This window comes from Vanrija pseudolonga, chromosome 4 (assembly GCF_020906515.1).
Source record: "Vanrija pseudolonga chromosome 4, complete sequence".
In the NCBI taxonomy this organism is placed as follows: Eukaryota; Fungi; Basidiomycota; class Tremellomycetes; order Trichosporonales; family Trichosporonaceae; genus Vanrija; species Vanrija pseudolonga.
The window spans coordinates 845079-872177 of NC_085852.1; the positions used below are offsets into that span (position 1 = coordinate 845079).

Below are 27099 nucleotides of genomic sequence, written 5' to 3' on the forward strand. Positions count from 1 at the left end.
CACTACTCACCCACACTTCCTCCCCAACTCATCATACTCCTCCTCTTCCTCCTCCCTCATCCTCCACACCCACACCGCCCCTTTTATTCACGATCAGCACCCAATTCCACTGGTGTCTGGACGGGGAAAGGGGGGCAAGAAAATACTACCTTGTCCAGGCGCGCAATAGCTTTAGTCGGCCGTTGCGTGACCACTTGTGCCAGCGTTGGGAGCTTCCATCCCGAGTCGGCCCCGGATGATCTAGGACATCTCAAGAGAGCGCTAACGCCATGTTGTATTTCTTGCTGCATGCACCACTACGTCTATTCCAACCATGTTCACGGGTCCCACACCACAGCCGCGTCGTAGAACTCTTTTGCGATCGCAGCCTGGGTTTCGCGCGTCGTCTGACCCTGCGACAGTCAGCCCCAATCCATCTCGCCCAACTGACCTCTCGGGGCGCGACGTTGCGGACGAAGAGGTACTGGCGGCTCGCTGAGGAGGGTCAGTCACTAGTCAACTTTCCTCCCGGCTGCCTGTCTCACCCATGATCTTAGCACTGGGCTCTCCGGACCTGTCAGTCGACGCCTTGCTTCCGTAGCTAGCGCCGCCCGTCTCGGCCAGAAGGACCATGCCCGCCTGTTGGTGTCAGACAGGGGTACAATAGGCGTACAGCCAGTTGATACTCACACAAACATCCCAGGGCCAGGGCTGATCTTATCAGCGGAGGTCAGGCTCCGGTTACTCACGCCAATCTCAAAGTAACTGGATGGTGTAAGCAGGCCTCCAGTGTCCACAGACTTACATGTCAAGGCCACCAGAGGCGACATAGGCAACATTGAGAGCTGCACTACCCAGGCTACGCAGCGAATGTGCCATCTTGCCGCCCTCCTTGGTGTCAAGAGTGAGGTTCTTGAAAGTCTCGATCTTGGCGGGCAGAGCCGGCGTCGAACGAGAGCTGCCGTACTCGACGCCGATCCTACAGTGTCAGCTGCAACCGCCGATGTGCACTTACAGAGCCTCGCCGAGCGAGTTGAGAGGCTTGGCCTTGCCGGTCAGGGGAAGGCGAACAGTCTCGTTGAGGAAGGCGCCACGGCCCTTGGCAGCCGAGTAGAGCTGGTCAAGGAAGGGGTTGTAGATGACGCCGACGACGGGCACACCGCCCACAGTCAGGCCAATGGACGTAGCCACCATGGGGAAGCCGTGGATCTGCCATCAGCGATGTGCAGAGTTGGGACTTACGAAGTTGGTGGTGCCGTCGATGGGGCTGCAGGGAGTCAGGAGGCCATCAGGCCATCGGCCGATCCACTCACTCGACTGTGAGGTCAGCATGGCTCATAGTCCTCTACTCACCAATCCAGGTTGGCTCGTCGGTGATCTCCTCGCCAGCGTACGTCTCCTCACCGATGCTAGAATGTTAGCCGGGCGGGCCGCCCATAAGCCTCGACCCACAACTTGTGGTGCGGGTACGCAGCTGTGATCTTGCCGATGAGGAAGTCCTCAACAGCCTTATCGACCTCGGTGACGAGCTGGAGTCAGCATTTACACAACGCCAGCAACCCACGTCGACAGAGTTCTGCTTTTCGTCCTCGTGGGCCGCATCAGAGGCGAAGCGCTTGGCCTGCCCGTCACGGATCAGCTTTCCGGCCTGGAATGTCAGCAACAGATGCGCGGCCCACGGCCTACATTGCGCGCGATGGAGATTGCAAACTTGAGGATCTCGTCAAGGTCGAGCTTGTCTGCCATTTTCTGTCGAGGAGTGAACAAGACTGATGTTATTGTTGGACCTTGGTCAAGGGTGTGTGTCCACTTGCGTGCATCTCCCCATCGCACCTCGCTGCTACACGCTATGACGTGCATCGCGTCGAGCGTGACAAGCGTGACGTGCTTCCGTTCCTGAATTACCACGTGGGTGGCCTAAACAAGCCCCCTATTTAATTCAATCGGCGACAAGCGTAAGTGGTATCTCCGAAGGTCAGATTGCCACGCCCGGCATTAGGGTTTGAAATGCCGATTTTACCTCCGCTCTAGATTTGTGGTCGCTTGGGTGAGGGTTGGGCTGGCTGGTTGGCCTGGGTGCGTTGCTGCTGGCCGGCGGGTCGCTGGGACTGTGGCTCGAGCTTGAACAGTTGCTCCAGCAACATCTCTATCCATCAAGCATCAAAATGGTGAGTAGAGACCATTGCATGGCGACACGGCAACCCAGACACGACGACACGGGAGCACTCTACGGCAGCGACAGCGATATCGACGAGGCTGAATTCGGCATCCGTTGGGCGGGCGACACTGGATCGAGCAGAAGGCGAGATCAGGCGAGCAGTTGGCCTCTGGAGCGGCTAGGAAGGAGGAAGAGATGGGGACCAGCACCGCACTGCCTTCTCGTCGGCATCGTTGATCGACTCGCCTTGTGCCTACCAGAGTGCTTCGAATCGCCAGTCGTCTGGGTTGTTTTGTCGCCAACTTGCAACCCGCCGGTGCAAGGTTGAACATTTTGCTAACGGCTTGCCAGGGTCGCGGTCCTAAGAAGCACCTCAAGCGCCTTGCAGCTCCCTCTTCGTGGCTCCTCGACAAGCTCGGCGGCACCTACGTGAGTGCTACGTCGTCGATGCGATTCTCTGGGACAAATTTGCTAACATTTACCCAAGGCCCCCCGCCCGTCTCCCGGTCCCCACAAGCTCCGCGAGTCGCTTCCCCTTACCGTCTTCCTCCGCAACCGCCTGAAGTACGCTCTCACCGGCAAGGAGGTTACTGCTATCCTCAAGCAGCGCCTTATCAAGGTTGACGGCAAGGTTCGCACCGACGAGACCTACCCCGCTGGTTTCCAGGGTTAGTAGCGAGAAAGAGTTTCTCTTGCAGCCGAACAACCTTTCTAACCTCTCTCTCCAGACGTCATCACGATTGAGCGCTCGGGCGAGCACTTCCGTCTCCTTTACGACATCAAGGGCCGCTTCACCATCCACCGCATCACCCCCGAGGAGGCTTCGTTCAAGCTCCTCAAGGTCCGCCGTCACCAGCTCGGCGCCAAGGGTGTTCCCTACATCGTTACCCACGATGGCCGCACCATCCGTTACCCCGACCCGGCCATCAAGGTCAACGACTCGGTCAAGTTCGACTTTGTTCAGAACAAGATCGTCGGCCACCTCAAGTTCGAGCCCGGAAACGTTGTCATGATCACTGGCGGCCGTAACATGGGCCGTTCGGGTGTCATTGTCCACAAGGAGCGCCACCTCGGCGGCTTCGACATTGTCCACGTCCGTGACGTCCTTGACCGCACCTTCGCTACCCGCGTCGGCAACGTCTTCGTTCTCGGCGAGGGCGCCAAGGCCCAGATCTCCCTCCCCAAGGGCAAGGGAGTCAAGCTCTCCATTGCCGAGGAGCGTGACGCTCGTCGTCGCAAGGCTCAGGAGGCTTAAATGTCTCTTTAGCAACTTGTTCGGGGGATGCACGCACTTTCAGATACAGAGCAATCAAAAGGCAGCCCACTGACAGTTGCCCTCGCGAGGTAGTCTTGCCCTGCGAGTTGTACGACTGGGATGCATGTTTCGGCATACGAAGGGGTTGGGTGCTGGGCAGGCGAGCTGGGCGGAAGAGTTGGACAGGCGTGTCAGGATGCAGCAGCGCAGGGAGAGGACACACCCGGCAGGCAAGAAGACCAGTCGTCATGTCCGAGGACGCGGAGGTGACGACCAGCCGTCGTCACGGCACGGTGGGAGAGTTGCCCACACCTGCCTCCTCAAGCCACAATCGCAATGCTCTACTGGTTCATGCTGAGACTAGATACTATGGTAGCTAGGCGGGCGGGCAGGCAGGCAGGCGGAGACACTGGCGCTGGCCTCGGCCACACCCTGCGCCGCACCGCTCGCTGCGCTCGCGTGCGCGGCCTAGTCGTTGTCGACGCGGTACTTTGCCTCGCGGGCGCGCGTCGTCGCATTGAGCATGTCGACGCGCTCGTCCTTGGACGCATTGTACGCCACCGAGACCTGGTTGAACGGGTTGTCGGGGCTCTTCTGGAACTGCTTGTACAGGATCTCCTGCATCTGGTTCTGGCGGAGGCCTGGGTGCTGCGCGAGGGGGTCAGTCACCCGTCACGCAACAACTTGACGCCGCCGCGCCACTCACGTCCTCCTTGAGCTTGGGCATCTCGGCCTCGACGTACGCCTTGAAGGCGGCCTTGAAGCGGCGTTCGGGGTGGCGCTCGATCAGGCTGGCCTGCGGGGTGTGAGCGTGTGCGTGAGCGAGCGGCGCGAGCGAGCAAGCGAGCAAGCCAGTGCGACGACAGCCATGTCGCCTCGCTTTCCACCCCCGCCGTCGCCTCCGGCGTCGTCGGCGACATACCTTGGCGCCAACAGCGTCCGCATCCGTCTTGGCATTCGCCAGCTCGAGCGCCTCGAGCATCTGGTCGATGCCGACGGCGCTCAGCTCGGGGACCGCACGCTCCTCGTCGTGGCGCAGGCCGAGCGGGTCGTCCGTCTTGAACGCGGCCGCGATGCCGCCGTTCGACTTGGCAAACGTGCCCTCCTTCTTCTTCTTGTCGCCCGCCTTCGGGGCGGCCTTCTTGGTCGGCGCGGACGCCTCCTCGGCCGCGAGGAGCGCGTCCCGCTCTGCCTTCTTGGCTGCGAGCTCGGCCTTCTTCACCGCCTCGAGCTCGGCCTTGGACGTGCCCTTGGCTTTGGGGAGTTAGCGGCGGCAACGACGCGACGATAGTAGCAGCAGCAACTCACCGCCCGACTTCCACTTGTCGGCCTCCTTGGCCTCCTTGACCTTGTTGGCGGCGTCCTGCTTGGCCGCCTGCGTGGTGTGAGCGACAGGAGATGGACATAGGCCGCGAGTTGTGCACCGACGCTCCGCCCCACACCCCCACTTACCTCGGCGTCCGCCTTGCGTGCGCGTCCCGCCTCCTTCTTCGAGTTTCCGCCCTTGTTAGGAGGCATCGTGGTGTTGCTGCTGCTGCTGAGAATGCGAGATGGTGGTTGCAAAGTGCGAGCCAACAAGGGCACGCGGACACAACTTGTCGCCGCCGAGTCAAAGTGGAGGTGGTCCGTTCGACCGACGTGACGACATCTGCGCATCTTCCTAGCTGTATCCCACCCACAACCGCCCACACGACTAATGTACACGGCGACATGCATACGCCAACCTAACTTCTGACAAATGACCAGTTGTGCTCCTTACAGATTCTCAAACTTCGCCACCATCTCCTTCTGATTCGCCTCCCACCGCTTCCTCTCCTCCTCCTGCTCGTCCATCAACCCCAGAATCAGGTCATCTGGCCCTTCGTCCTCCACAGCTCGCTCGTACTCCTGCTCCCACCCATCACCCCACTCTTCATCATGCTCGTCGTCCACAACCGAGCTGCTCGTCGTGGGCAGTTGGCCAGAGCTCAGAGACGACTCGGCGTCATCCGCGGCCGTTGCGAACACCGTGTCGTCCTCAAAGCTCAGGCTGCTGCCCGTCGGGATGCCTTCGCGGCGGCGCTGTCGCGCGTGCTGAGCACGGGCATACTCTCGACGCACACGCTCAACTCCATCGCCAATGTTGGCAGTGACGGAGCGGATCGGAATCGAGTTCCAAAGCGATGCCTTGGAGGGTGAGCCATTGGGCAGCTGAGGTAACTGTGGCGCAGGCCGCGACTCGAGGACAGAGTGCAGCGCAGAGTTGAGGGGCTCGCCAAATGAGTTTGCGTCGGGCGTCGCAGGGTGGACCTCAATTTCCGGGCGGTACACCATCCGCTTCGTGCGCGCTACCTTGTCAAGGACTGACAACGGCGAGTAGTCATCGGTCGGTACAGCACCGTAGAACTCGACCTGCGGCGAGAGGTAGATTGACGGGGGCAACAGACGCAGGCTGCTGCTATGCGTGCGGATTTCAGCGTGGCGGAGACTCTTGTCTTCGGCAGCCTTGAGTGGCGCCTTGGAAGGGAGCTTCAACGCCACAGCCGCCTCGTTGGCAGGGCCGCCGCCTAAGGGGATAGCCCATCGAGACTTGACTTCGCTGTCGACTGCCAGATCGCCGTCGGGGAGGAACCCTGCCTTCTCTCTCATCATCTCGGTGAGGTTGCTGCGCCGAGGAGACCCTTCAATCGGCTCCTGCTGGGCGGTCGAAATGATCTTGTGGGCGGAAAGGCGGGCGAGGTCGAGATGGCTCGTTGCCGTATGGTAGATCGCCACATCCTGGCAGAGCGTCCCCTTGGCAAGAGGGTTCAGGCGTGTGGATCCGAAAGCTGCGAGCGCAAACGACCGCGGTACGGCCTCGCTCTCAATATCGGCAGTCGCCGCGGGTGGTCGCAAACGGGCATAAGGCTGAACCTCAATCGAGAGCGGTTGTTGTTGAACAGGGTTTGCCACCTTGACAGATGTGTGGCTCGACGCTGACGGCTTGCCACCGGATGGGTTGATAGGGAATACGTCTGAGAAGAGTCAGTTGAGCTCACTACTTCGAAATCACAGCTCAACTCACGAATGGTTCCCTTGCCAGTGCCGACTGCAATCCAGCGCTCATCCTGAGCCCAAGATACGGAGCGGACGACTGCGGAGGTATTGCCACGGCGGAGGATGTACGAAACCCAAACCTCGCCTTTACAGGCTGATCGCTTCCCAGCCGAGGCGCCGCGGGGTCGGACATCGAGGAGGTGGAACGCACGCCCGTCACTCGTCGCTGCAAACAGGCGAGACGACCGGGGAGAAAAGGAGAGGAAGCTGATAGGGTGCTCGCGCGGGGACACCACATGTCGACCGTTGGCTCCGGAGGGGCGAGGCGAGGCGACAAGTGAGCGTGGCGGAGGGAGACGGAAGTGGGCGATCAGCTCAGGCGTAGCACCGCCGCTGGGCTGGACATCAATGATCTTGACCCAGACACCAGCGGGGGGCCGAGCGGTTGATCCACTGTCTTGCGACGCGCCCTCCTCGACTGAGCGGCTCTCGGCAGCGTACACGTTATCGGCTTCGAGCGGGCCTCGCTCGGGTGGGGCGCTCGTGGCGAGTCTGCCGCTGCTAGCCTGGCTTGCTGCCTTGGCGCCCATCTTGAGGCCCGCCCAGACTCCCCGAGCTACGCCCCCACCAATCTCAACAGCCGAGCTTAACAGCGCGCCCTGCGTCGTGGGCGGCGGAGTCGGTCGTGCAGAGCCGCTGCTCGCTCGGAGCCGGCTCGAGGAAGCCATGACGATGGAGCCAAGGCCGTCGGGGCCTGGCGTTGCCGCCGGCTCGGTCGTGGCATAAGCGACGAGTCTTCCAGACAGGCTGACGACAGGCAAAAGGGTATGCGGGTTGGGTGGGAGATTATCGATATGATGGATGCTGGACAGATTGCGGTCGAATAGATGAATAGTGGGAGTAGGATGTGACATGGTCTGGTGGTCAGCTGGCACCACTCGGGCAACCTACAATAGCGATTACTCGGGGCGAGCTCGACACGGCGGCTGTGACGCCCACACCAAGGTCCACACGCTGGAACGCCTTGCCCGAGGCCAAGCTCACGAGCACGAGGGCAATGTGGCCGTGCGGGGGCGATGGCGAGCCCGTGGAGTGAACGCTGCGACGTCAGCACGCCTGCCTTACTTGGCCCCCGTCCCCTCTCTCGCTCACGTTAGCGCCACCACTGGTCCTCGCTTTCCCCAGAACGCCTTGGGCAGCACATGAGCATGCAGGACGCGCTCCTTTGTCAGACGCCCGAGTGGGCGGACACCAGGCAACGCGCTCGCCTTGACGTCAGTCTCGTACACGACCTCAGGGATGGAGGCGACCTCCTCGGGTGGCGGGAACTGCTCGCGGACGTGTGGGTCGTCGGGAATGACGCCATGGCGCAGGACAAACACCTGGAGGGCATGGCGCGCCGAGCTAAGCAGTAGCACACGACTGTGGCGTCAGGTCAGCGTCGCGTTGGCGCGCGTGCAAGTAGACGTACGAGGTATGGCCATCGCCGAGGTCGACGTCCTGCCAGGCAGCCGACGAGTCGCTCAGCTGCGGTAGGGGAGGTGACGACGACGAGGACGCGACGCCAGCGCCGGCGCCACCGGGCTTCTGCTGGGACAGGGGCAGGAACCCCTTGAGCGACGCAAAGGGGATGGTGTTGAGGATCGGGGCGAAGAGTGATGACTGTGAGTCGCTGGGCAACGAGTCAGCACGGCGACGGGGCGACGGGCGGAACGATCAGCACGTCACGTACTCTACAGCCAAGGCTGCGGCTATCGTCAGCACTGATCGTTCCTGACGGCGCCGGTGCGGCGCCGGTGTGCATCCACTCACCGACTCCTTCGCGTGGTCGGCGCGTAGACCCGCTAGACTGCCTCGGAGACGTGTGGGGAGATGCATAGTCCACAGTGTCCGAGGCGGGCATGGGGGTAGGGCCGGTAGGCGCGAGTGGTAGTGTTGGTCCTTGTGGGCCGGGCCGGGGGGTACGCGTCGACAAGGGTCGGTGGTCGTGTCGGTGCGGTGTGGTCGCGTTGGATGGGTAGTGCGTATGGATGTGAGGGGGTGGCGATCAGTGATGAAGTGGAAGAGTGATGGTCAGAAGCAAGAGTGTGCAGGGGGTTGTGGGGTTGGGGGGAAGAGGGAGGTAGTGGTTGATGGGTATGTGTGGTGGTTGCCGCCGTCGCCGCCGAGGACGAGTCAGACCCGATAACAGGACTGTCGCCGCCGCGTCAGAGTGGCAACACAGGGGGGGATATGCTGAAGTGTGACGTGGGCCGGTCCGATGTTTCGTCGCAGGCCGAGACTGCTGTCGACAATGTTCAATGTCTTGCTTTTACTTTTAGATGCAGGTTACTTGTGTATGCTTGTGTGTGTGTATATGAATGTGTGCTGCAAGACGTTGCGAGTCATGCCATGCCAATGGCCTTGTTATGCAGATCGCAGCAGCTGATACCACCATCCGGCCCAGTTGCTGGGTGGCGACAAGTCGCCTAGCCCAGCCAAACCCCAGTGACTGACTCCCTTCCCCCACCCGCCCGCCCGACCGCCCTGCCGCCGCCGCCGCCGTCCGGCTCGACCGGATTAACCCTACGTCAGGCAGCCCTGCAATCATGTCGGCACTGTACTGCTCCAGCGCCGTCCATGACACCATGCATCGCTCCTCACTCTGGCAATAATCGGCACCGATATGCCCAAGCATGCCTTTGATCCCGGGTACTACGATCATGTCGACTCGGACAACACGGCTACGCCGACTCGACACACTACGTGCAACCGCCCAGCGATGAGGTAAGATGACGCTTGTGCAGCCTCGTCAGGAACCAGCGATCTGTTCTGTGTGCAAGTTGCTGCTTGAGGCGTTGCGTTGCGTTGCCGCTCGGGGCATGGCTGGGAACCAGCGGAGCCGACGGCCTCTGGGCCTCGGCTCCAGCGAACCCCGCTTGGATGGCGTGGGAGTCCGGCGAGTGGAGTGGCACTGGCACTGGTTCCAGCACTAGTCGCTGCCTTCACAACGCACGACCACGTGTGACGGCCAAGAAGCCCGCGGTGGCTTCTGCGACCATTCGTGGCGGAAGCTGGCCCACAGCACGGGACACGAGGCTGGGCTTTGGGTTGGAGCGTAGCAGTGGCTTCTGGGCGAGCGCGAGATTCCGTGCGAGGGAGGCCAGCGAGCTTCTGGGCTTGGAGCTCAAGGTTGGACGCCGGCCAAGTCGCAGGGGGCGAACTCCTCCCTGTAACCACAACCCAACTCCTAGCCACAGCCCATGTCGCTGACTGCCTTGGCCAATAGCCCCTATGCTTATCAGTGATATCAGCAGGCCCATCGGGCCATGGACCGTCAGTCTACCTGCGCCGTTGGAGTCACCGCCGTCGCCGTCCATTGTCCCTCGCCCACGCCCCGTCGTCCGCGCATGGGTGCATGTACAACATAAGGTGCTGCAAGATCTAGTTGTTGGTCGAGGTCTGGTGTCCGCAGTTGAGACACTGGGCATGTGTGAGCGCGCGCCGCGTGCGGGACAGACACCCCAGCCTACCTTGTAGAAAATGGTCGAGCCTTCGTCGGCCGAGCGGAGCTGCATCTCCTTGTAGCTGAGGCCGATGTGTCCACATTTCTCGCACTTCTCTTGTGCCTGTGTGTGTGCGTCAGTCGTGTGTCCAGGACCGACCAACTAGCGCGCAACTCACGATCGGGTCGCGCCCCTTGGCTGCCTCCTCGCCGTGCATCGTGTTCTGCACGAGCGCGCGCTTGCTCTTCAGCGCCGACGGGAACGCATTGGGCGACGAGTACGTCTTTGTTGGCAGGTTCTCATATGCTGCGACGGTGTTAGCATCGTGCAAGGAGCAGCCACAAAGGGCGGACAGAACCCAAACTAACACGAAGCCGGCTCCTTGCGCCCGCACTGGTGGCACTCGATCTCGTCCTGGTCGTCTCGTGGCAGGTCCAGCAATGTTCCGCACACGGGGCAGAAGAGGAGCGAGCCGATACGGTGTGCCCGCGAGGTTGACGAGGTAGCTGGAGCCATGGTCGACGCGGTTGAAGATGATAACAGTGCTTTCGAGCTTCAAAGGCATCGGACGCCAAACAAAATCTTGGATGCCATGAAAGTGGAGGTTTGGTTAAAATGGGGGGATGGAACAAGAGGTGGCACCACAATGGCCCTCGACCCTCCTCGCGTTCGTCGCATACGCCGCCCCTCGGTCGCTCCCTCCCTCCCTCGCACGTCACGTTGCTCCACATCACATCAACCCAGCAACATGCATAACGACAAGCTATTAAGACCCAGGCGCCAAGAACCTTGCCAGGTAACAAGAGGACTAGCATCACAGGGTCGTATAATGCGCTTCAAGGCTGAAACGAACACGAGGCACCACTAAAGGGGGTGAATTAAACAGGAATTAGAGGGTGATGGAGGTGGGAGTGGGAGGAGGGGGGACGAGGGTGGTGACAGGGATACACATTGGGTCGTCAATCTGGCTCTCGCAAGTCTTCTAAGCGGCCGCGGCAACAGCAGGAGCCGCGGGTGGTGCGGCAGCCTTGGGCTAAAGGCATGTTAGTTTCAGGCTGATAAGCACAGACGCCGGACACTCACGGCCTCGATCTCGATGGGCTCAGTCTTTGCGGGCTCCTCAATCTTGGGGGCAGCCTCCTCAGCGGCAGCAGGGGCGGCAACGGCCTCGGTAACGGCGGCAGGGGCCTCCTCAGAGACCTCCTCCTTGGCGGCGGCGACCTCCTTCTTGGGGGTGTCCTTGTGCTTGAAGAAGCCGGTGAAGCGAGCCGAGAGACGACGGCCGGCCTTGAGGGCCTTGGCAGCCTCGTTCTCAACAGCGGCCTCGGCCTTGTGAACAGCCGACTCCTTGGCAGGAGCGGCCTCGGCAGCGGCCGAAGCCTCAGCGACGGGGGCCTCAGCGGCGGGGGCGGCGACCTCACTGAAGCCGTCAGAACACGAAGATGAGGACGCTGGAGCAACTCACGCAACACGCTCAGCAACGGGCTCAGCGGCAGGGGCAGCGGCGGCCTCGGTAGCCTCAACGGCGGGCTCGGCAGCGGCAGCCTCGACGACAGCGGGCTCAGCAGCGGCCTCGGCAGCGGGCTCAGCGGCGGCGGCCTCGACGGGGTTGGGCTTCTCAGCCTTGGGCGACTTGGGCTTCTTGCCAAAGAGCTTGGCGAAGAAGCCCTTGCCCTCACCCTTAACCTTGTCCTGCCAAAAGTCAGCGGGGCAGGTCTTGGAGACACGGTACTGCATACCTTGACAGCGGCAGCCTTCTTCTCGGCAGTCTTGGGGGCGTCGGCGGCGGCCTCAGCGGCAGCCTCCTCAGTGGCGGCAGCCTCAGTGGTGGCGGCCTCAGCGGTCTCGGCGACGGGCTTCATGTTGTCAGAAACTGAACACCTGACGAAAATGATAACGCGTGACGTACCGCAGCGGCAGCCTCGACAGGGGCAGCAACCTCAGTGGCGGCCTCGGGAACGGGAGCAACAACCTCGGCGGGGACGGCGGGGGTCTCCTCGACGACGGGGGCGACAGCCTCGGTGGCGGCAACAACGACCTGGATACCAAGAGCAGTCAAGGTTTGCAAGTGGGGAGAGAATCATGGTTAGCGATCGGCAACTCCGCACGCGCAAGAAACTTCTTCCGGGGTGGGGTGTGTGAATTGGGACCCGAGCCTACGTGATGTCGACGCGTCACGCCACTCGGGCAACGTTTCACTACAGGTCTCACCACGCATGGATCAACAAACACGCAAGATCACATTGCGAGTTACAGTGCACAGTGACCAAGCGGAGTGTGCATTGGAGCCGACGGGTGTGTGGTGGCAAGCCCCCGTGGACCCGTGCTTGGCTGTGGCGACGCGACGGCCCTCTTCGTTGGGAGGCGGCGGCCCAAAGCCCCGGCGTGAGAGTGGGAGAAATCAACGGCATGTGTGGTGACGTGTGATGCAAAGCAAGCATACAGCGCGTCGCGGGGGGAGAGGGGATGTGTGGAAGGGGCGAGAGACGAGACGTGTTTGTGTGTGTGTACTCACCTTGTTCTCCTCGGTGGACATTATGACTTGTGGAAAAGAGAGTGGGTGGCAAACGGTAAAGTTGACGTTGTTCAGTTGTTGTTGATTAAGGCTGCTGTGTGTGAGACGGCCAGTAGACTATAAGAGGTGGAGACTGCTTTGTGCAACTGTGGAAGAGTTGGACGAAGAGGAGTAGGAGAGATGTAGTTGAGAAGAGAAGCAGAGATGGAGAAGGGAAGTAAAGAGTTGAAATGTATGTATCAAAGGGGGGGAGGGGAGGGGGAGGAATGGCAGCGTGGTGGTGGTGTGTGTGGTCGGACTGGCTGGACTCGAGCGGCGGCGGCGGCGGCGGCGGCGTGGGCGGGTGGGGAGTGATGTGTGGGTGTGCGTGTGGGTGTGAGTGTGTGGGTGGGTGGTCGGACCTGACCTGAACAGATTGGACCGACAAACCTGACCTGACGCGCGCCAACATTCCAGGTGTGCTACTGCCGGGCTGCAGCCGGGCTGCAGCCCTTCCTTTTTTCCTGCTGCGGGCCTGGGTGCGTCGTGCGCACGAGAAGGGCAAGGGGCAGCAAAAATGTGGTTGGGTGGCGGATGGGCCGCCAGGAGTCAATGTCCCGTTCGTGTCTGGTGTGTTTCCCGGCAGCGGGCGGGTGGATTGGGTGGGTAGCAAGCCCAGCCCAAGCCAGCCAACAAAGCCAGGCGGCGGCAGGCGGGCGAACGGGCGGGTGTCACTCTTTACCTCGTCGCAGTTTGTGTCCTGACCTTTGGTGTGTCGCGGCGCAAAGGAACAGAGGAGCAGCGCGCTTCAAAGGCCAAAGGCCTGTGCCGTGTGTCCCCGGCAACCAGCGCCAGCCTCGCTGCTTTCGTTTCAGCTATGCTGAATTTGCCCTAGCGCCGCACGCCGCCGCGCCGCCGCGCGCGAGCGCCCGTGCGAGCGAGCGAGCAAGCAACCAAGGGGGGCGAGGAGGCAAACACCAGCACTGTCAACAATCCACAAGCCCGGCCAGCCGGCGAGCAGACTGCCGAAAGAGAGAGCCCCCTTGAGGCAACCGCTGTCGCCATTGCATTCGCCTTGGTCTGGAGCGTTGCTTGAATCTGACAGATGCCTCGTCGCAGTTCCCTCGCATGCTTGCCTGGCCACGAGACCAGGAGAGTACTAAGCCATTCCATCACGATTGCATAAACATATTTCGTTTTCTTGCCGCGCGTCCTTAGTCCGTCGTGTCCCGACTAATTTCTTGGCTGGGTGGCAAAAAGACGACCGCCCAGAAAAGAAAACAGGCAGCGGTGGGCAGGGGCGCCGAGGGTCAGGGGTTTGCCGCTGGGAGGGGAGGGGGGGGGGCGACAGGGGCCCGGGTTGAGCAAGGTGGCGTGACTCCTTTGATTGTACTTTGCAGCGCCAGTGGTGTCGCCGCCAAGTGGCCCATTTCAGGGTTTTCGGGGCCGCCGCGCGCAGCTTGAATCCCAATCATCTCATCACCTGCCTGGCTGCCTGGCCTGCTGTTCCGTGCCTTTTGAGCGCGAGCGAGGCGCGTGACCGTCAGGGAAAATACCACCAACGAGATAGTCGGTGTGTCGCGGTGCCGTTGCCATTTTGACGGACGCGCGTGACAACACACCACAACATTCGATAGAGGGCGAGCGCAAGAGAGAGAGAGCGAGCCTCAGCCCTCACTCAGCCACCACCCAGCCAGTAGACGCAAAGAACAATAAAGCCATCGGAGCCACCTTCCTCGGCCGTTGTCCGAAGAGAAAAAAAAACTTCGCTTGGCTTAGCTCGACGCGTGCACTCGCACGCGTCGATTGATTGCCCTTTGGGAACGCTTCGACGACGCGCGCATGATTCCCAAACGGGGGGGCGCGTGTCGTTGGAATGGGCGATACGGCGTTCGCTGTCCGAGAGGGCCAGCCAGCATCAGCAGAAGCAATGACGACTGAACTGATTCGCTTCTGACCCTGCCGGTCAACACCCCCTCCCCTCCTCCCCTCTGTGCGCCTCCACCTGCCCAACCCCTGGCACCTGGCACGCTGGCCGCCGCTCGGGCACACGCCAGGCTTCACATCTCGGCTGCTCTGGACAATGGCTGTGGGCAGGCAGCAGTAGCAGCGTCAGGCTGCAGCCACAGCCACCCACACACACACGATCGCGATCAACCGAGGCGGCGCGAGGCGTGCCCATGTGAACACACATGTGCGCTCTGCAAGGTGGCACGCAGACACCACTGTTTCAGCGCCAGCGGGCCTGTTTCAATGACACCTTTGAGTGCACCATTTGACCTAGTCTGACGTCGACGACGCGAAGGGCAGGCAGCATTCATGTGTGACGCCCGTTTCAAGCGAACACCTTGCTTGTCCTGGTCGTCGTCCTTGGCCCCGTATCTGGCGTGGCCCATCTCTCCCCATGCTGTGTAGACCAGCACCGACCTGTGCGCCAGTGCGCGCCTAGCCGTGACGACCTGTGCGCGTTCGTTGTCGACATTGTCCTTTTTCCTGACCTCCTTCTATACTAGTGTCGTCGCGATCTGTGACCGCTTGGTTGTGCTCGTGCAGACGAAGACTTCCCGACTTGGCGAGCTGCCAGTTGCCAGCTGCCCGCCCAGCATGCTACCCAGTTGCCCAACCTGCAGCGAGCGGCATCTGGCCTTGCCCCATTCCCTGCGCTGGCGTCGTCTGTGACATCCCATCTGGCGCACACGACGACGCCCAGACCGCCGCTACCCGCTGAATTGAAACACGAACCCACCCAACGGCCAGCGGCCCCCTCATGTTGCCGACCATCCTTGATCCTCCTCCGCCTCCTCCTCCAGTCACATTCACATCACATGCCGCATAAGCCTCGGCTCGTCTCAGTTATTCACCCCCCGGACAGAGAACATTCGTACTGCGGCCATGGGTAAGGACAACCCCACACCAATGCAACTGTCATTCGGCCCGACAGAAAACCTTAGGCATCCCGGCTGCCCGACTAGTCTCGGGGAAGAAATCCCTGGCTGGTTGGGGAGCGGCTTGCAGGGCGCAGAGCAAGGTTCCATCCCGAAACGGGCAGTGCACCGCCGTCAGCGCCTCCGACACGCCACAGATCGCGAGTACTGGACAAACGGAGCGGAGCACGTCGCGTCGCGCGACCGTGGAGCGGAATGGGGAGCACATGGGCCTGGAACGCGTTTGGCACTCACGCTTACCCTCACTGACGCGGACCTCTGACGCGATATCCAGGTAACGACGCGACTCTGTGTCAAATTGCCACTGCTGTGCATGCGGGTACAACTGTCACCACTCCCCTTGACAGTTACAGGATGATCTCAAATACAAGTACACACCAGCCAGTCGCGCCCTGTTGACCCTGTTTACTGCTTCTGCTCGGCAACCTGGGTGAGGAGGCCCTTTCCTTGGAGGAATGACGCAATGTTGTCGAGGACAAGGAGCTCCATCTTGCGCTGCGTGTCCTTGGTCTCGGTGCCCATGTGGGGGAGGACAGTGATCTTGTCGTTGGACAGGAGCTTGGGGTTGACGTTGGGCTCGTCGGGGAAGACGTCGAGGCCGGCCGAGAAGAGGTGGCCGCTCTCGAGGGCCTCGAGGAGGGCCTCCTCGTCGACCACACCACCACGGGCAGTGTTGACCAGGATCGAGCCCTTCTTCATCTGGGCAAACTGCTCCTTGCCAAACGAGTTCTTGGTCTTCTCGTTGAGGGGGAGGTTGAGCGAGACGACGTCCGACTGGCGGAGGAGCTCCTCAGCGCTCGAGACGTACGTGCAAGGGAAGTCGGGCTTGGGGGAGATCTCCTTGCGGTTGTAGTAGATGACCTTCATGTCGAAGGCGATCAGGCGCTTGGCGAGGGCAGAGCCGATGCCGCCCATGCCGATGATGCCGACAGTCTTTCCATCGGGGTCAAGGGCGGGGACGAGGCCAGCCTTCCACTTGCCCTCGCGAACGTTGACCTCGGCGCGCCAGAACTGGCGGAGAGCCGAGATGGTAAGGAAGGCAGCGACGGTGGCGGTGGCCGAGTCGACAGCCTTGGGGGTGTGGCTGACGAGGATGCCACGGGCAGTGGCGGCAGCGACGTCAATCTGGTCGTAGCCGGCACCGTTGTGGGCAATGAGCTTGACGCTCTCGGGGAGCTTGTCGATGAACTCCTTGTCGAAGAAGCCAATAGCGTCTGGGGGTCGAGGTGAGCGCTGTTCCCACGGCAGGCATACCACAGCGCTACTCACTGGCCGAGTCGTTGTGACGGTAGATGGCGGTGATGCCAGCGTACTTGGTCTTGAGGTCCTCGAAGAAGGCCTCACGCGAGGGCGACGAGAGCTCGACAATCTCGGCAAGGGGGCCGATAATCTTCTTGGCGTCCTCCTTGGTCCAGATGAGACCGAGCTGGGGGTTGGCTGAGACACGACGTCAGCGGAGGCGTGTGGCGAGGACGGCCATGAGGCATCCAACACTTACCGGCGATGAGGACCCTGGGAGCAGACATTTTGATCTAGTTTTCTCAAGAGCTTGTAGCTGGTGGAAGTGGGAAGAGATGGAACGTTGTTCTTGAGCACTGCCGTTGATGTAGTCTCCCCAATGCTAGGCTGCGAGGTCATTGACCGCCGACTGCCGTCCTCTGCGTCCCTCTACCAAACGGTCCGGAAGTTGGCACTACCCTTGATTCCGGTCCGGGCATCCGGACCCAAGAAAGAAAGAAAGTGGAGGGGCCGGACAAATGACACGGTTAATCACGTGAGTAGGTACACGTGGGAATGGCGTGGGTTGACGTCAGGACAGTAGTAACCTCGGAAAGTGGGCTTCAAGGCATTTGGCCATGGGGTGCGAGCCATCCTCTCCAACGTCCCATGTGGTATTTCCACAACACTTTTGATAAAGCTGCAGTGGAAATATATTAGTAACCGAGATGGCGACATGGGGGCAGCATTACTGAGAGCCAAGCGAACGGACGTGGCAGCAGTACAGGTTATTGGAAGAAGGAGGGCAGTGGACGGATCAACGGTGGACGGGGCCCTCAAGCCCCTGCCACGAGTGCACGTCATGACAGTAGACAAAGACGTCGGCTTATTAATCGTCAAAGCTAGCCAAGTCCATCAGGCAGAGCTGTAGCGTTCCGAGTAGTAACCGGCTGGCAACGTTGTTGTCGGAGTCGCGCCGCCGCCGACTGCTGTCTCTGTCTCGGCCGCGGGGACGCGAAATACTCTGATGTCGGAACGCGGAACCCAGCCGCCAGCCTGAAGCTCGCCTGCCGGCTACTATGCACAACAAAACACTGCAGCAAACTCCCCCGTGCAGCGCACCCACCCTATTCGCGCTAATCTGAGCGCTTTTCCGGCTGAGTAATCGCCTTTATCAACGGTATTTCGAACACTGACGACGACGGGTACCCGAGCACGACGGCGCCACAAGCTCTCGGGCAGCTGACCGAGGTCATGACCGAGGGGTTCCACACTCTCAACCACTTTGTGCCCACATCAATCTCACGACAACACTGTTATCTTTGCTCATCTACCCCACCTAACCAGGACACGCAGCGCACTCCCCCAACTTGCTATCAATCAACAATGCCGCCAGCTGCATCAACTTCGGCGGCCGCAAAGGCTTCAGGGGCAGCGGCGTCGGGCCAGGTGAAGGCGACCTCCACCTCGACCGACCCAACCGCCCCACCCCGTCCTCCGCGCAAGCTCAACCGTTCCGCAAACCAGCTACACCGCAACCAGGCATGTCTGCCATGCCGGCGACGCCGTATCAAGTGCGACGCCGGCCGACCGCACTGCGCGTCGTGCGTGCGTTCGTTCCGCTTCCTGGCACGCACGCAGCCCGATCCCGAACGCGATTCGCAGGGCATCCAGTGCGAGTACGAGGACAACGACGACGCCGAGGGAGATGAGACCGCGTCAACAAGTAACGAGGACCAGAGGGAGGCCGTCCGCAAGCTCGAAGCGCGCATCGGTGAGCCAAGCCTTGTGTCGTCAGCTCCTAACCTATCACAGCCGAGCTTCAGACAACTCTCGCACAAATGACTACCCCTGGAGAGGAGCCATCCAGGGGCGTTGACGAGATGAGCTGGACGAGCTCGAACCCATCGCAGCAACTGCCGTCGACGTCGACACTGGATATCCCGCGCACGAACGGGGTGCCCGACTTTCTGGACGTCAACGGCATGGCCGACGAACCGGCGCCGACGTACGTGTCTGGCCTGACCGGCATCCCGGGCGTGGCACAGCTCCCCCTCCCATCGCGGTACAACGGCCCGGCGAATGAAACTCCTGACCCCCATGCCATGCTCGTCGACCTTGGCTTCAGCGGGTTCGTGTCCCACCCGCCCGACGTGCAGCCCAACGCCACCACTGTCTCAACCGTCATCGACGATGACGCCGGCAAGGTCGGAGGTGCCTTCCTTGACATCATCTGGCCCGGATGGCCGCCCCGTCTCCCGACGCCAGCCATGCTGGAGCACCTGTGAGTGTGTAATGCCTGGCCTCCCACTAACAACCACCAGGGTCAACACCTTCTTCACCATGGTCCCGTCCATCTCGCGTATCCTCCACCGCAAGTCATTCATGGCGCGGCTGGCGCTGCCCCCGACGCATGCCAATTTCCCTCACACGGCATTGCTGCATGCTATCTGCGCCGTTACCGCTCGCTACTCGGCAGCAGTGTACACCATCTCGGTCGACGAGTCGATGCGGCAGACCAACGACCGCCTCCACGGTCGCTACAAGCGCCCATCCGGGACAAGTGCCGACGATGAAGCAGCTGCCCAGGCATGCTTTGGTGAGCGCCATGCCGCGTTTGCTGTCCTGGAGCTACGGCCATCAGAATCGACGGGGCGCAAGATGCTGGAGCTCTGCCAGGCCCAGACGATCTTGATCGTGTTCTACCAGCAGCATGGTGAGTATACTCCTCGGTGCTCGGCACTGACGCCACAGCCAAGTGGATCGACGGCTGGGCCATGACTGGGCGGGCGACGCGATTCTGCGTCCCTCTTGGCCTCCTCGCAGACACAAAGGTCAAGGGCCCTATCCGCAATGCCATCATCCCGCCGCATACAGAGGACTGGGATCGTGAGGAGCGTCGCATTCTCATGGCCTACATCTTCTGCCAGGACTTCATGTGCTCGGCAACCTCTGGGTGGCCCAACGCGCTCGCACTGGATGAGGTCGTGAGTGCTATGATACTACTCACTGCTAACGCCATAGATGTCTCGCTTGCCCGCGGGCCGCGAAGACTACGAGCGTGGATCCGACGTCCCCGAGAACCCGCAGACATGGCACTCGGCTGACTTGTACACGACTCACCCCGTCGAGGACCCATTCGTCATCTTCGCCAAAGGCCTCCATCTGTTGGGACAGATTATCAAGTTCCGCCGCAAGTCCCAGGCGCTTCCTGACGTCTCCAAAGCGTATAACACACCTTTGTTCAAGAAGCTGGACAACGACGTGACAGCGTTCCGGTTCTCGTTCCCCGCCAGTCTGCGTGACCCACTTCGCACCTCTGGAAATGCCAAGGGCATTGACGCGGACTTGGTCGTGAGTGGTTAACCAATACCGTATGTTGCAGTCGCTGATATTGCCCAGAGCGCTCATCTCATCCCGCACATTGCCGCCATCAACCTGCACGAGCCGTTTGCCGACGTCACCAACCCCCAGGACCCTGCGGCCAACCGCATCCTTGGCGAAGCGCGGGCCTGCCTGAGCTTGGTATACCTCCTTGCCAGCACGGCTCTCGACTTCTCTTACGTTTTGAGCCCAGTCAATTCTTGTAAGTGACCTTGAGCGACCAACCTGACGGCCGCTGACCTCCCGCAGTCTATTTCTTCGCTGCATGCCGCACTTTTGTGCTCTTCTACCAGCGTGCACTTGAAATCAGGGACCTGCAAGCTGCCAAGCTCCTCCTCACCGAGATTGACGTGTTCCGCATGACCTTCGCCGCCATGGGCAAGAGGTTCCCGCTCGGCGCACGCCATGGCGGCATGATCGACAAGATGCTGCAAGAATGCCACGCGGAACTTGGCGTCGAACCCGAGGCCGTCCGAGATGATGGGTTAGCGCTTGGCGCTGTACCGCTCCTCGACGTGGACCAGCAGCAGCAGCACCTGTTCCCGTTTGACCGCTCGGCCGACTTCGACTTGGACGGCAAGCGCCTGAGTGGCAACAGCCCCGAAAGCCTCGGCACACTGCCGTACGAGCCCACAGGGCGGCCAGAGCTCGTCTTGCACCCGCATCACCCCTTCTCGCTCCTCTTCATGAACCCTGGGACGACCTTCCGCGAGAAGACCGACGCTGCGCGCGGCCGTGCGACCTCGACCAAGTCGTCGCCGTCGACCCACAGCATCCCCACTCCCGAACAGATGTACAGCATGCCTCCGGACCAGATTACGGCGCCGACCTTGTTCCCGCCGTCCGTGTCTGATCCGAGCGCTTTTGGCTGGCTCCAGTTTGTCCCTCCAACCACGACCCTGTCGACCTCGTCATCTCACACACCCGATGAACTGAGCGTCCCAGGCTCGGTATAACCGCAAGAGTTTCCATGATTAATATGTATCACGCGGCACGTGTATCTTGTTGTATTGGGCACGAATCTACTATTCTACAATGCAAAACTTGTATATACAGTGAGATGGGCAAAGCGGTGGATGTCTATTGTTGATGGTGGTCTATGCAGTCAAGTCTGAGCTGAGCGAGTCGTCACTGCCGATGGACTTGATAGCGGTGCGGGGGACCACGGCGTCGCTCTCTTCCCAGAGGCTACCCTGCGACCACGTTGACGTGCCGACGACGATGCTCGGCCTCTGGGGTGACTCCCTGGCCGTAGCAGGGCTTGAGATGCCTGGCATCTGGACAGTGAGGGGAACCTCGTCCTCGCCGTACTGAGGCAGCGAGGGGCTTGGACTCGGCTCGTACGGCTTTGCGGCCGCTGGAACCTCGATGACCTTGCGCTGGACACCACTGGAAGTTGACACGTGGGCGTTGCGCGACACGAGGCGTCCGCGCGACGGCATGGGGCGGACGGCACGATACGAGATCACAGACTCGTTGGCAGGTCTTGCAGGCTGAGGTCCGGGAGCCATCTTGCCGCCGTTAAGGTCAAGGGCGGGGTCGTGATTCGCCATGCCCTCGCGCCACTCGACCATGTCGGTCTCGATGGGGTCCCAGTTGTTCTTTCCAAACACCCTATGCAGGTTAGCGGACACTCGGGTGACGTAACCTACTTGTCAAGGATGTCACGGCGGGTGTACTTGTAGTTTTCACAGCGCTCAACGGCCTTGCGGCGAACATCGCGGATGGCCAAGCGCGTAGTCTCGTCGAGATCAGGCCATCTCTGGCTCGGGCCCTCGTACTTTCTGTCGCAGCGCTTCGTGAAGGCATCGAGCTGAGCGAGGATGCGGCGGCCGCTGTGCCAGAAGGCACGAAGACGATCCGCCTTCTGCTCAGGCGAGACGGTGGCAGGGATGGTACCGATGAGAGGAACAGCGTCCATGTTTATCGACAGGTCGGGGTTCAGTGCGTGGTAGAAGAGAGGGAAGCAGCTCTGGAGGTCGGGGTACGTGCGATTCAGTGCCCAGAGTGATCGCTCGTTCAAAGCTGGCTGTGGCACAGTGGCGGTAGAAGGACGGCGGTTAACCACAGCCTTCTTCCTAACACTGGGGGCTCGGGTCCGCTTGGGCGGGCGGAAGTCATCCTCCTCGTCATCAGTGGGCGGGTTGGAAAGGCTTCCAGGGAAGCTCGCGGTGGGAGACGGAGTCTCCCCATTCTCGAGGTCGGCATACGAGGTGCGTCCCATCGAACGGATCCGCTCTGATACACGTGTTGCGGCTGCGGAGGTCAGGGGCCAACTTCCTTTCACGGGCTGGACAAGGCTTACACGGCTCTCCTCGTCCACGCTTCGAAGCAATCTCCTTTGCAGGTCTGCGGTGGGGCACCGGCGACACTTGCTTAGGCTTCCAGCGTCAGTACCAGTCTCCAGCCACGGACTTGCCTTCTCAGGTGGGCAACTCTCGTCGTCACTGCTGGATCCGTCATCCTCGTCGTACTCCCTCTTGAGTCGTAGTGGCTGGAACGTGCTGGGGGCAATGGGATACGAGCCGGGAGGGCTAGCAACAAGACGTCCGTAGTAAGGTGGCTGCCTCGGCTGGGTGCTAGTCGAGGAGCGTCCTTGCGGCTGGATATAGTGCTCGACGGTCGACTGGGGAAGCTCGGTCGTGGCACTAATCTGAGAGTCACTGTGGTTTGACGGAACGGAACCGTAGCTTTCCGTCTCCGGAGTGAGAGGGTGGCTGTAAACTGAAGCCGATGCCGCCGAGTCGCGCGACCCAGAGCGGGACAGGGGGTACGCCTGCGTGAACTGGGACTGATGGCCAAACTGAGCCTCCGTCAAGTGCGTGCCGTCCAAGGAGGGAGTGGAAAACAGGGGCGGAGCCGAGTATGCGGACGGGGAGAGCTGGTGATGAATGTTTGATTGGAAGGGTGGCATAAGCTCGTGCCCGGCCATGGTGGCGTACTGCGAGAGAGAGCCCCCTGTGGCGGCATTCGGACGAGGAGCGTACCCTGGCGCTGGGAGGACCGGGTATTCTACAGGGCTCTGGCTGTAGGGGGCATACTGGGATGCGTTTGGGACAGATGGCGACAGGAAGAACTGGTTGAACACAGGCTCAGTGTAGTGCTGCTGGTAAAGGTGAGGCGCGGGTGAGCCATGGGAGGATGAGGGGTTGTCGTTGGCAAGATAGGCTGCGTTGGAAGGGAGATGGAGCTCTGGGTGGGGAAGTTGGCGATCGAGAGCCGAGTGGCCTGCCAGGGGCATTGTGATGTGTGAAGCCTGTCGGGGTGTCGAGCTATTGTAGGATATCTCCTGGTGATGCTGGCGATCAACAGTTGCCATTGGCATTACATGGCCGTGGTGAGGGTTTTGGCGAGAGGTGGAACTATCGTAAGATAGCTGGTTGGGATGGTGGGACACCATGCTTTAGGAGGTTCTGACAAAAGAGTTCGGCGACTCGAGTGACTTGTAACGCGTCGGATGCCAAGATCGGAGGTCCTACCTGTTCGAGTTAGCCACGGTCGGGGACGGTAGTGCGTGTCGCTCACAGGGAAAGAAGCAAGAGGGGTGTGGCACTGCCATGTAGAATGGGGTTTGGTGCCACGTGGGTTGGGTTGATGACCAAACGATCGGTATTCGACACAGTCGCAGGAGAGTGAAGGAGTCGTGAAAGCAACCCCGAGAGTGGTGTGGTGAGGAGATGGAGCGAGTGAAGCGGTCGGCAAGCAGAGGGGCATGCAGTGTCAGCTCCACGGCGTAGCTGGAGTACAGTGCTGGCCAGTGCTGGGCGAACCAGCGCGCCAGCAGTGCCTCGTGAGGGGCAGGATGACTCACACGATCAACTGGGAAAGGACAAAAAGGAACGAGTAGTTCCAGAACGACGACAAGGGTGTGTGTGGTTGCAATATCGAGGGTGGACAAGGACAATCTCTGTCAACGGAGGGGGAGATGAAAGATAAAGGGGTGTTTGCAAGCTCCTGTAGTGACCCCCGTCGGTGAGATGGGGGCACACAAAGGGGCTCTGTGGCACCTTCTCACTTTGGCCGGCCAGAGCGGTCGATACGCTTGAGCTGGACTCGACGTTTTGGGTAGGTGTACGGTGCGTAGGGGAAACAACAGGGGCCTATGATCGAGGTGGACACTGAAGTGGGCCGGCTTGTGTGTTTACCCAGTGTGGGTTGTTTGGGTCTGCTTGGATGTCACGATGTGGGACGAGGACGCGTCGCAAGCCAGCCTGCTGTAACGTCTGTCGGCGTGTTTGTGTCCAGAAGGCGGTTGCTGCTTCTGCCGGTGGGTGGGTGGGTTGGAGGAGAGATGGGACGGGGTCCTTTCAGGCAAGGCCTAGTTTTTGATGAGAGTGTGTGAGGTTGGATGACGAGTGGGTCCAAAAGGAATGGGTCAACCTGAAGGTATGCCGGTGAAGGGGGGTGGAGGCAGGAGTGGGAAGGAGGGGGATGGGACGAGGGAGGGGGGGCAGCAAGGACGAGGAAGAAAGAGTGTGTCAAGTTTGAATGCCAGTGTGGGAGTGTCAGTCCCTTTTGGACGAAGAGATTGGAGGGGGGGAGGGAGAGACGAGGGTGGGTTGGAGCAAGTGTTGACGCGATTCAAGTAGTCGCGTCAAAACAGACAATGACGACTTTTTCCTCTGTGCAGAGTGGGGGTGTATCGAGTGGGCGGGGGTGGGTGTGAGGGTCGTCGCGAGGGACGGCGCGCGCGCCCGGTCGGCCGTGTCGGTGGGTTTGTGCTGTTAATGCTGCTGCTGTCGCGCGCGCCGGCTGTGCTGTGCAGACTCACGGCCGTTTGGGTCGATGCGATCCAATGGATCCCTTGCCTTGGCCCTGCCCGTCATCGCGTCCGTCCGTCCTCGTTCACGCTCGCCCCCTGCCGGCCCTGCTCGTCAGTCAGCTGCTGCTCTTGCTTTGCTACTGGACCTTGCAGCCTGCCGACGCTGGCTTTTTTTTGCTTGCCTGCGTCGCCCGCGACGGCAGAACCGACAGCACAATCGGCGTCTCATGGGCCAGGCATACATGGGCTCTGTGCACCTCCTTCAGGCCCGAGTCTGAGCGTCGAGCGCTGCCCTGCGCCCAGGAGCTAGTTGGTTCCTCGGCGCGCCTCGCTGCGGCGCTCTGCCAGGTCCCCGCACTGGGCCATCCATGTCCTCGTGTCATTGACGACGGGGGACCGAGCGCCAAAACGATGTGAGTGAGTGTGTGTGCGTGTGTGTGTTTGGTCCGGGTCACTCTTTGCTTCTCGCGCGCGCACGACCAGTCTCTAGCCACGCTCAGGCGCTTAGGCCCAGTGGGGACGGCGCCTTGCCTCGTGACGCCGCCCCTGCGCCCCCCGCCCGTCTCTCTGTCATGGATGGGAGGAGGCAGCCTATTTCGGATGGGGCGTCGTTGCCGGCGCTTGGGCCTCGTCGTTTTGGCTTCTTGCTCGGATCAGAGCAGTGTGCGCAGTGTCGTGCTCCCTCCCCCCTTTTCAGGATCTCGACAGTGGTGGTCTGTGCTGCGCTTCCCCAAAGGAACAGTGACGCTCTCGACACGTTGCAGTAGAGGCTTGACATGGCTTGACGTGGCTGACGGGGGGCTTGCAATGCATGCTTGGGGTTGTCTGCCCGCGAGTACTGCAGCCTCTCTTCCCCAGCCCCTCAGATGCGTGCTTGTTTGCCTCGTGGATCTGGTCGGTTCAACATCAAAGTTCTATTTGGCGCCGGGCCGACCGACGTCAATCAAAACCGCCACTCCGTTGCCGTGCTTCGCCCGGCGCCACCCCGCCAGAAACATGGCAAGCCTCGTTTTTGCTACACTCCTCCACTTGGCAAGCAGCAGCCAGCTCGCAGCTTGTTCCATTACTCTTCAGATCTCCGACATGCTGCCCCCCCCCCCCCCCCCGCGCGACAAAACAACAAACAATGATGCAACAGACGACGCCAGCTGCGCCACAATGGCGTGCACATGACAAACATGTTACTGCATATGATTTGGGTGGAACGTCCGTTACGCGGCGATCGTGGTGTACAACAGATTGGAGGCCGCGTCTCGCTCGCGAACCAAGCGGGGCGTGCGGGATGTTCGAACTGAGGCCCTGGGCGCGCCGGCGCTGGTGCTGGAGGCGCGAGGTTGGGAGGGAGAGGTCGAGGGAGCTAGCCAGGTGGGAATGGAGAGCGCAAATGTTGACGCGATGGTGAATGATGCAAACCAGTGCAGTTGGGCAGCTGGTTGAACGTGATCAGCAGAGCGGCCTGTGCCACAGGGTACGATCTGCTCTGCCGGTCGTGATGATGGGTACATGGTAGGGGTGGTAGGGGTTGTGATTGGGATGTGTTGGGGCACCAGGGTGAAGAGTGTCGAGTCGACCGACGAGGAGGAGGAAGGCACAAGGCACGTTGGTGCAGTGTTGAGCAGAGGCCTCCTCGGTGGCAAGAGGGGTGCTCATGGGCGTGCAGGGCGCGTCACATCAGAGGCAGAGGTAGCAGCTGCAGGTGCAGTAGCAGTGCTTGGTCGGTACGCCGAGTCCTGGTGGCCACCACGGTTGCGGTATGCGTTGAAGACGCCATAGACGAGGTCGGCGAACTGGGGGCAGACGTGCTCGCTGGGTGGCGTGCCACCACGCTGGTGGAGGGCGGGGGCAGAGTGCGCTGATGGGCGACGGTGCTGGCTAACAGGCGCTGCTGACAATGTGGCGGTGATGGGCATTGCGGTAGATGAAGAAGCTGTTGACGTGGTGCACGAGCAAGTGGAAGACGTTGACATGTAGTAGTTGTCGCGGGGCTGGTGTGTGTTGTGCGGCGGGTCACCTGTTCACAGGCTATGTAGTTGGGTGGCCAAGTCGATCGGTGGGGTGGTGGGGTGGATATAGCGTGGTCGGCAGTCGGAGCTGGCCGAATGCGGGAGTGGGGCTGGGTGGAGGGGGGGTTGGTGGAGTGGTTCGCGTTGTTGTTGACGATCTTCGTCAACAAAAGAGATGCAGAAAGTGGCCTGATCAAGTATGCAAGAACAGGAAGATCGCCTTGGCGTCGTGCTGTTATGAATGATTCTGGCAACTGGGGGCTCTGGGGTGGAACGACGACCTTGTTGCACACGAGCTCCATGATAAATCCATCCCAGCAATTTGTAGTGGACAACATTGGTCGGATGAACCCGAAGTGTTATTGCGAGATATGGCGAATAGCGCTCGCTTTGTCCCGGTC

At 61.0% G+C, this 27099-nt stretch overlaps 10 protein-coding genes across 10 annotated transcripts; 2 read left to right on the forward strand and 8 right to left on the reverse strand.

The window, feature by feature from the left end:
- Positions 1-269: 269 nt before the first annotated feature.
- Positions 270-1758, reverse strand: qa-x. Its single transcript, XM_062772117.1, has 12 exons — positions 1666-1758; positions 1544-1627; positions 1432-1508; positions 1329-1388; positions 1222-1246; positions 995-1188; positions 785-958; positions 729-744; positions 670-690; positions 525-618; positions 431-474; positions 270-392 (listed from the first exon to the last, which is right to left on the reverse strand). Exons 1-12 carry the CDS (start codon positions 1723-1725, stop codon positions 318-320), a joined length of 924 nt encoding a protein of 307 aa, XP_062628101.1. The 5' UTR covers positions 1726-1758; the 3' UTR covers positions 270-317.
- Positions 1759-2133: 375 nt separating this feature from the next.
- Positions 2134-3533, forward strand: RPS4 (40S ribosomal protein S4). Its single transcript, XM_062772118.1, has 4 exons — positions 2134-2147; positions 2489-2566; positions 2625-2805; positions 2866-3533. Exons 1-4 carry the CDS (start codon positions 2145-2147, stop codon positions 3390-3392), a joined length of 789 nt encoding a protein of 262 aa, XP_062628102.1. The 5' UTR covers positions 2134-2144; the 3' UTR covers positions 3393-3533.
- A 197-nt stretch (positions 3534-3730) lies between these two features.
- SPBC29A10.12 (Coiled-coil domain-containing protein) lies at positions 3731-4948 on the reverse strand. The gene is made up of 5 exons (XM_062772119.1): positions 4845-4948; positions 4701-4767; positions 4315-4646; positions 4099-4188; positions 3731-4040 (listed from the first exon to the last, which is right to left on the reverse strand). Exons 1-5 carry the CDS (start codon positions 4908-4910, stop codon positions 3861-3863), a joined length of 735 nt encoding a protein of 244 aa, XP_062628103.1. The 5' UTR covers positions 4911-4948; the 3' UTR covers positions 3731-3860.
- A 137-nt stretch (positions 4949-5085) lies between these two features.
- BCAS3 (Breast carcinoma-amplified sequence 3) lies at positions 5086-8768 on the reverse strand. The gene is made up of 7 exons (XM_062772120.1): positions 8220-8768; positions 8140-8152; positions 7879-8079; positions 7560-7829; positions 7359-7506; positions 6436-7324; positions 5086-6385 (listed from the first exon to the last, which is right to left on the reverse strand). Exons 1-7 carry the CDS (start codon positions 8308-8310, stop codon positions 5148-5150), a joined length of 2850 nt encoding a protein of 949 aa, XP_062628104.1. The 5' UTR covers positions 8311-8768; the 3' UTR covers positions 5086-5147.
- Positions 8769-9789: 1021 nt separating this feature from the next.
- On the reverse strand, positions 9790-10445 carry rpa12 (DNA-directed RNA polymerase I subunit RPA12). Its single transcript, XM_062772121.1, has 4 exons — positions 10261-10445; positions 10071-10198; positions 9920-10015; positions 9790-9869 (listed from the first exon to the last, which is right to left on the reverse strand). The coding sequence occupies exons 1-4, from the start codon at positions 10406-10408 to the stop codon at positions 9831-9833; spliced, it is 411 nt and encodes a 136-aa protein (XP_062628105.1). The 5' UTR covers positions 10409-10445; the 3' UTR covers positions 9790-9830.
- A 182-nt stretch (positions 10446-10627) lies between these two features.
- On the reverse strand, positions 10628-12656 carry LOC62_04G005576 (uncharacterized protein). Its single transcript, XM_062772122.1, has 6 exons — positions 12408-12656; positions 11802-11930; positions 11632-11748; positions 11358-11584; positions 10976-11312; positions 10628-10925 (listed from the first exon to the last, which is right to left on the reverse strand). The coding sequence occupies exons 1-6, from the start codon at positions 12426-12428 to the stop codon at positions 10875-10877; spliced, it is 882 nt and encodes a 293-aa protein (XP_062628106.1). The 5' UTR covers positions 12429-12656; the 3' UTR covers positions 10628-10874.
- A 2975-nt stretch (positions 12657-15631) lies between these two features.
- On the reverse strand, positions 15632-16922 carry SPAC2E11.10_1 (Putative 2-hydroxyacid dehydrogenase UNK410). The gene is made up of 3 exons (XM_062772123.1): positions 16830-16922; positions 16601-16768; positions 15632-16545 (listed from the first exon to the last, which is right to left on the reverse strand). The coding sequence occupies exons 1-3, from the start codon at positions 16855-16857 to the stop codon at positions 15737-15739; spliced, it is 1005 nt and encodes a 334-aa protein (XP_062628107.1). The 5' UTR covers positions 16858-16922; the 3' UTR covers positions 15632-15736.
- Positions 16923-17869: 947 nt separating this feature from the next.
- On the forward strand, positions 17870-21099 carry LOC62_04G005578 (uncharacterized protein). Its single transcript, XM_062772124.1, has 7 exons — positions 17870-18323; positions 18365-18833; positions 18874-19265; positions 19304-19536; positions 19574-19903; positions 19952-20135; positions 20183-21099. Exons 1-7 carry the CDS (start codon positions 17936-17938, stop codon positions 20887-20889), a joined length of 2703 nt encoding a protein of 900 aa, XP_062628108.1. The 5' UTR covers positions 17870-17935; the 3' UTR covers positions 20890-21099.
- On the reverse strand, positions 21031-21854 carry LOC62_04G005579 (uncharacterized protein; the record flags this gene model as incomplete). The annotated part of the gene is made up of 2 exons (XM_062772125.1): positions 21031-21547; positions 21586-21854. 2 exons carry the CDS (start codon positions 21852-21854, stop codon positions 21031-21033), a joined length of 786 nt encoding a protein of 261 aa, XP_062628109.1.
- A 4487-nt stretch (positions 21855-26341) lies between these two features.
- LOC62_04G005580 (uncharacterized protein) lies at positions 26342-26605 on the reverse strand (the record flags this gene model as incomplete). The annotated part of the gene is made up of 1 exon (XM_062772126.1): positions 26342-26605. The coding sequence occupies one exon, from the start codon at positions 26603-26605 to the stop codon at positions 26342-26344; it is 264 nt and encodes an 87-aa protein (XP_062628110.1).
- Positions 26606-27099: the final 494 nt, after the last annotated feature.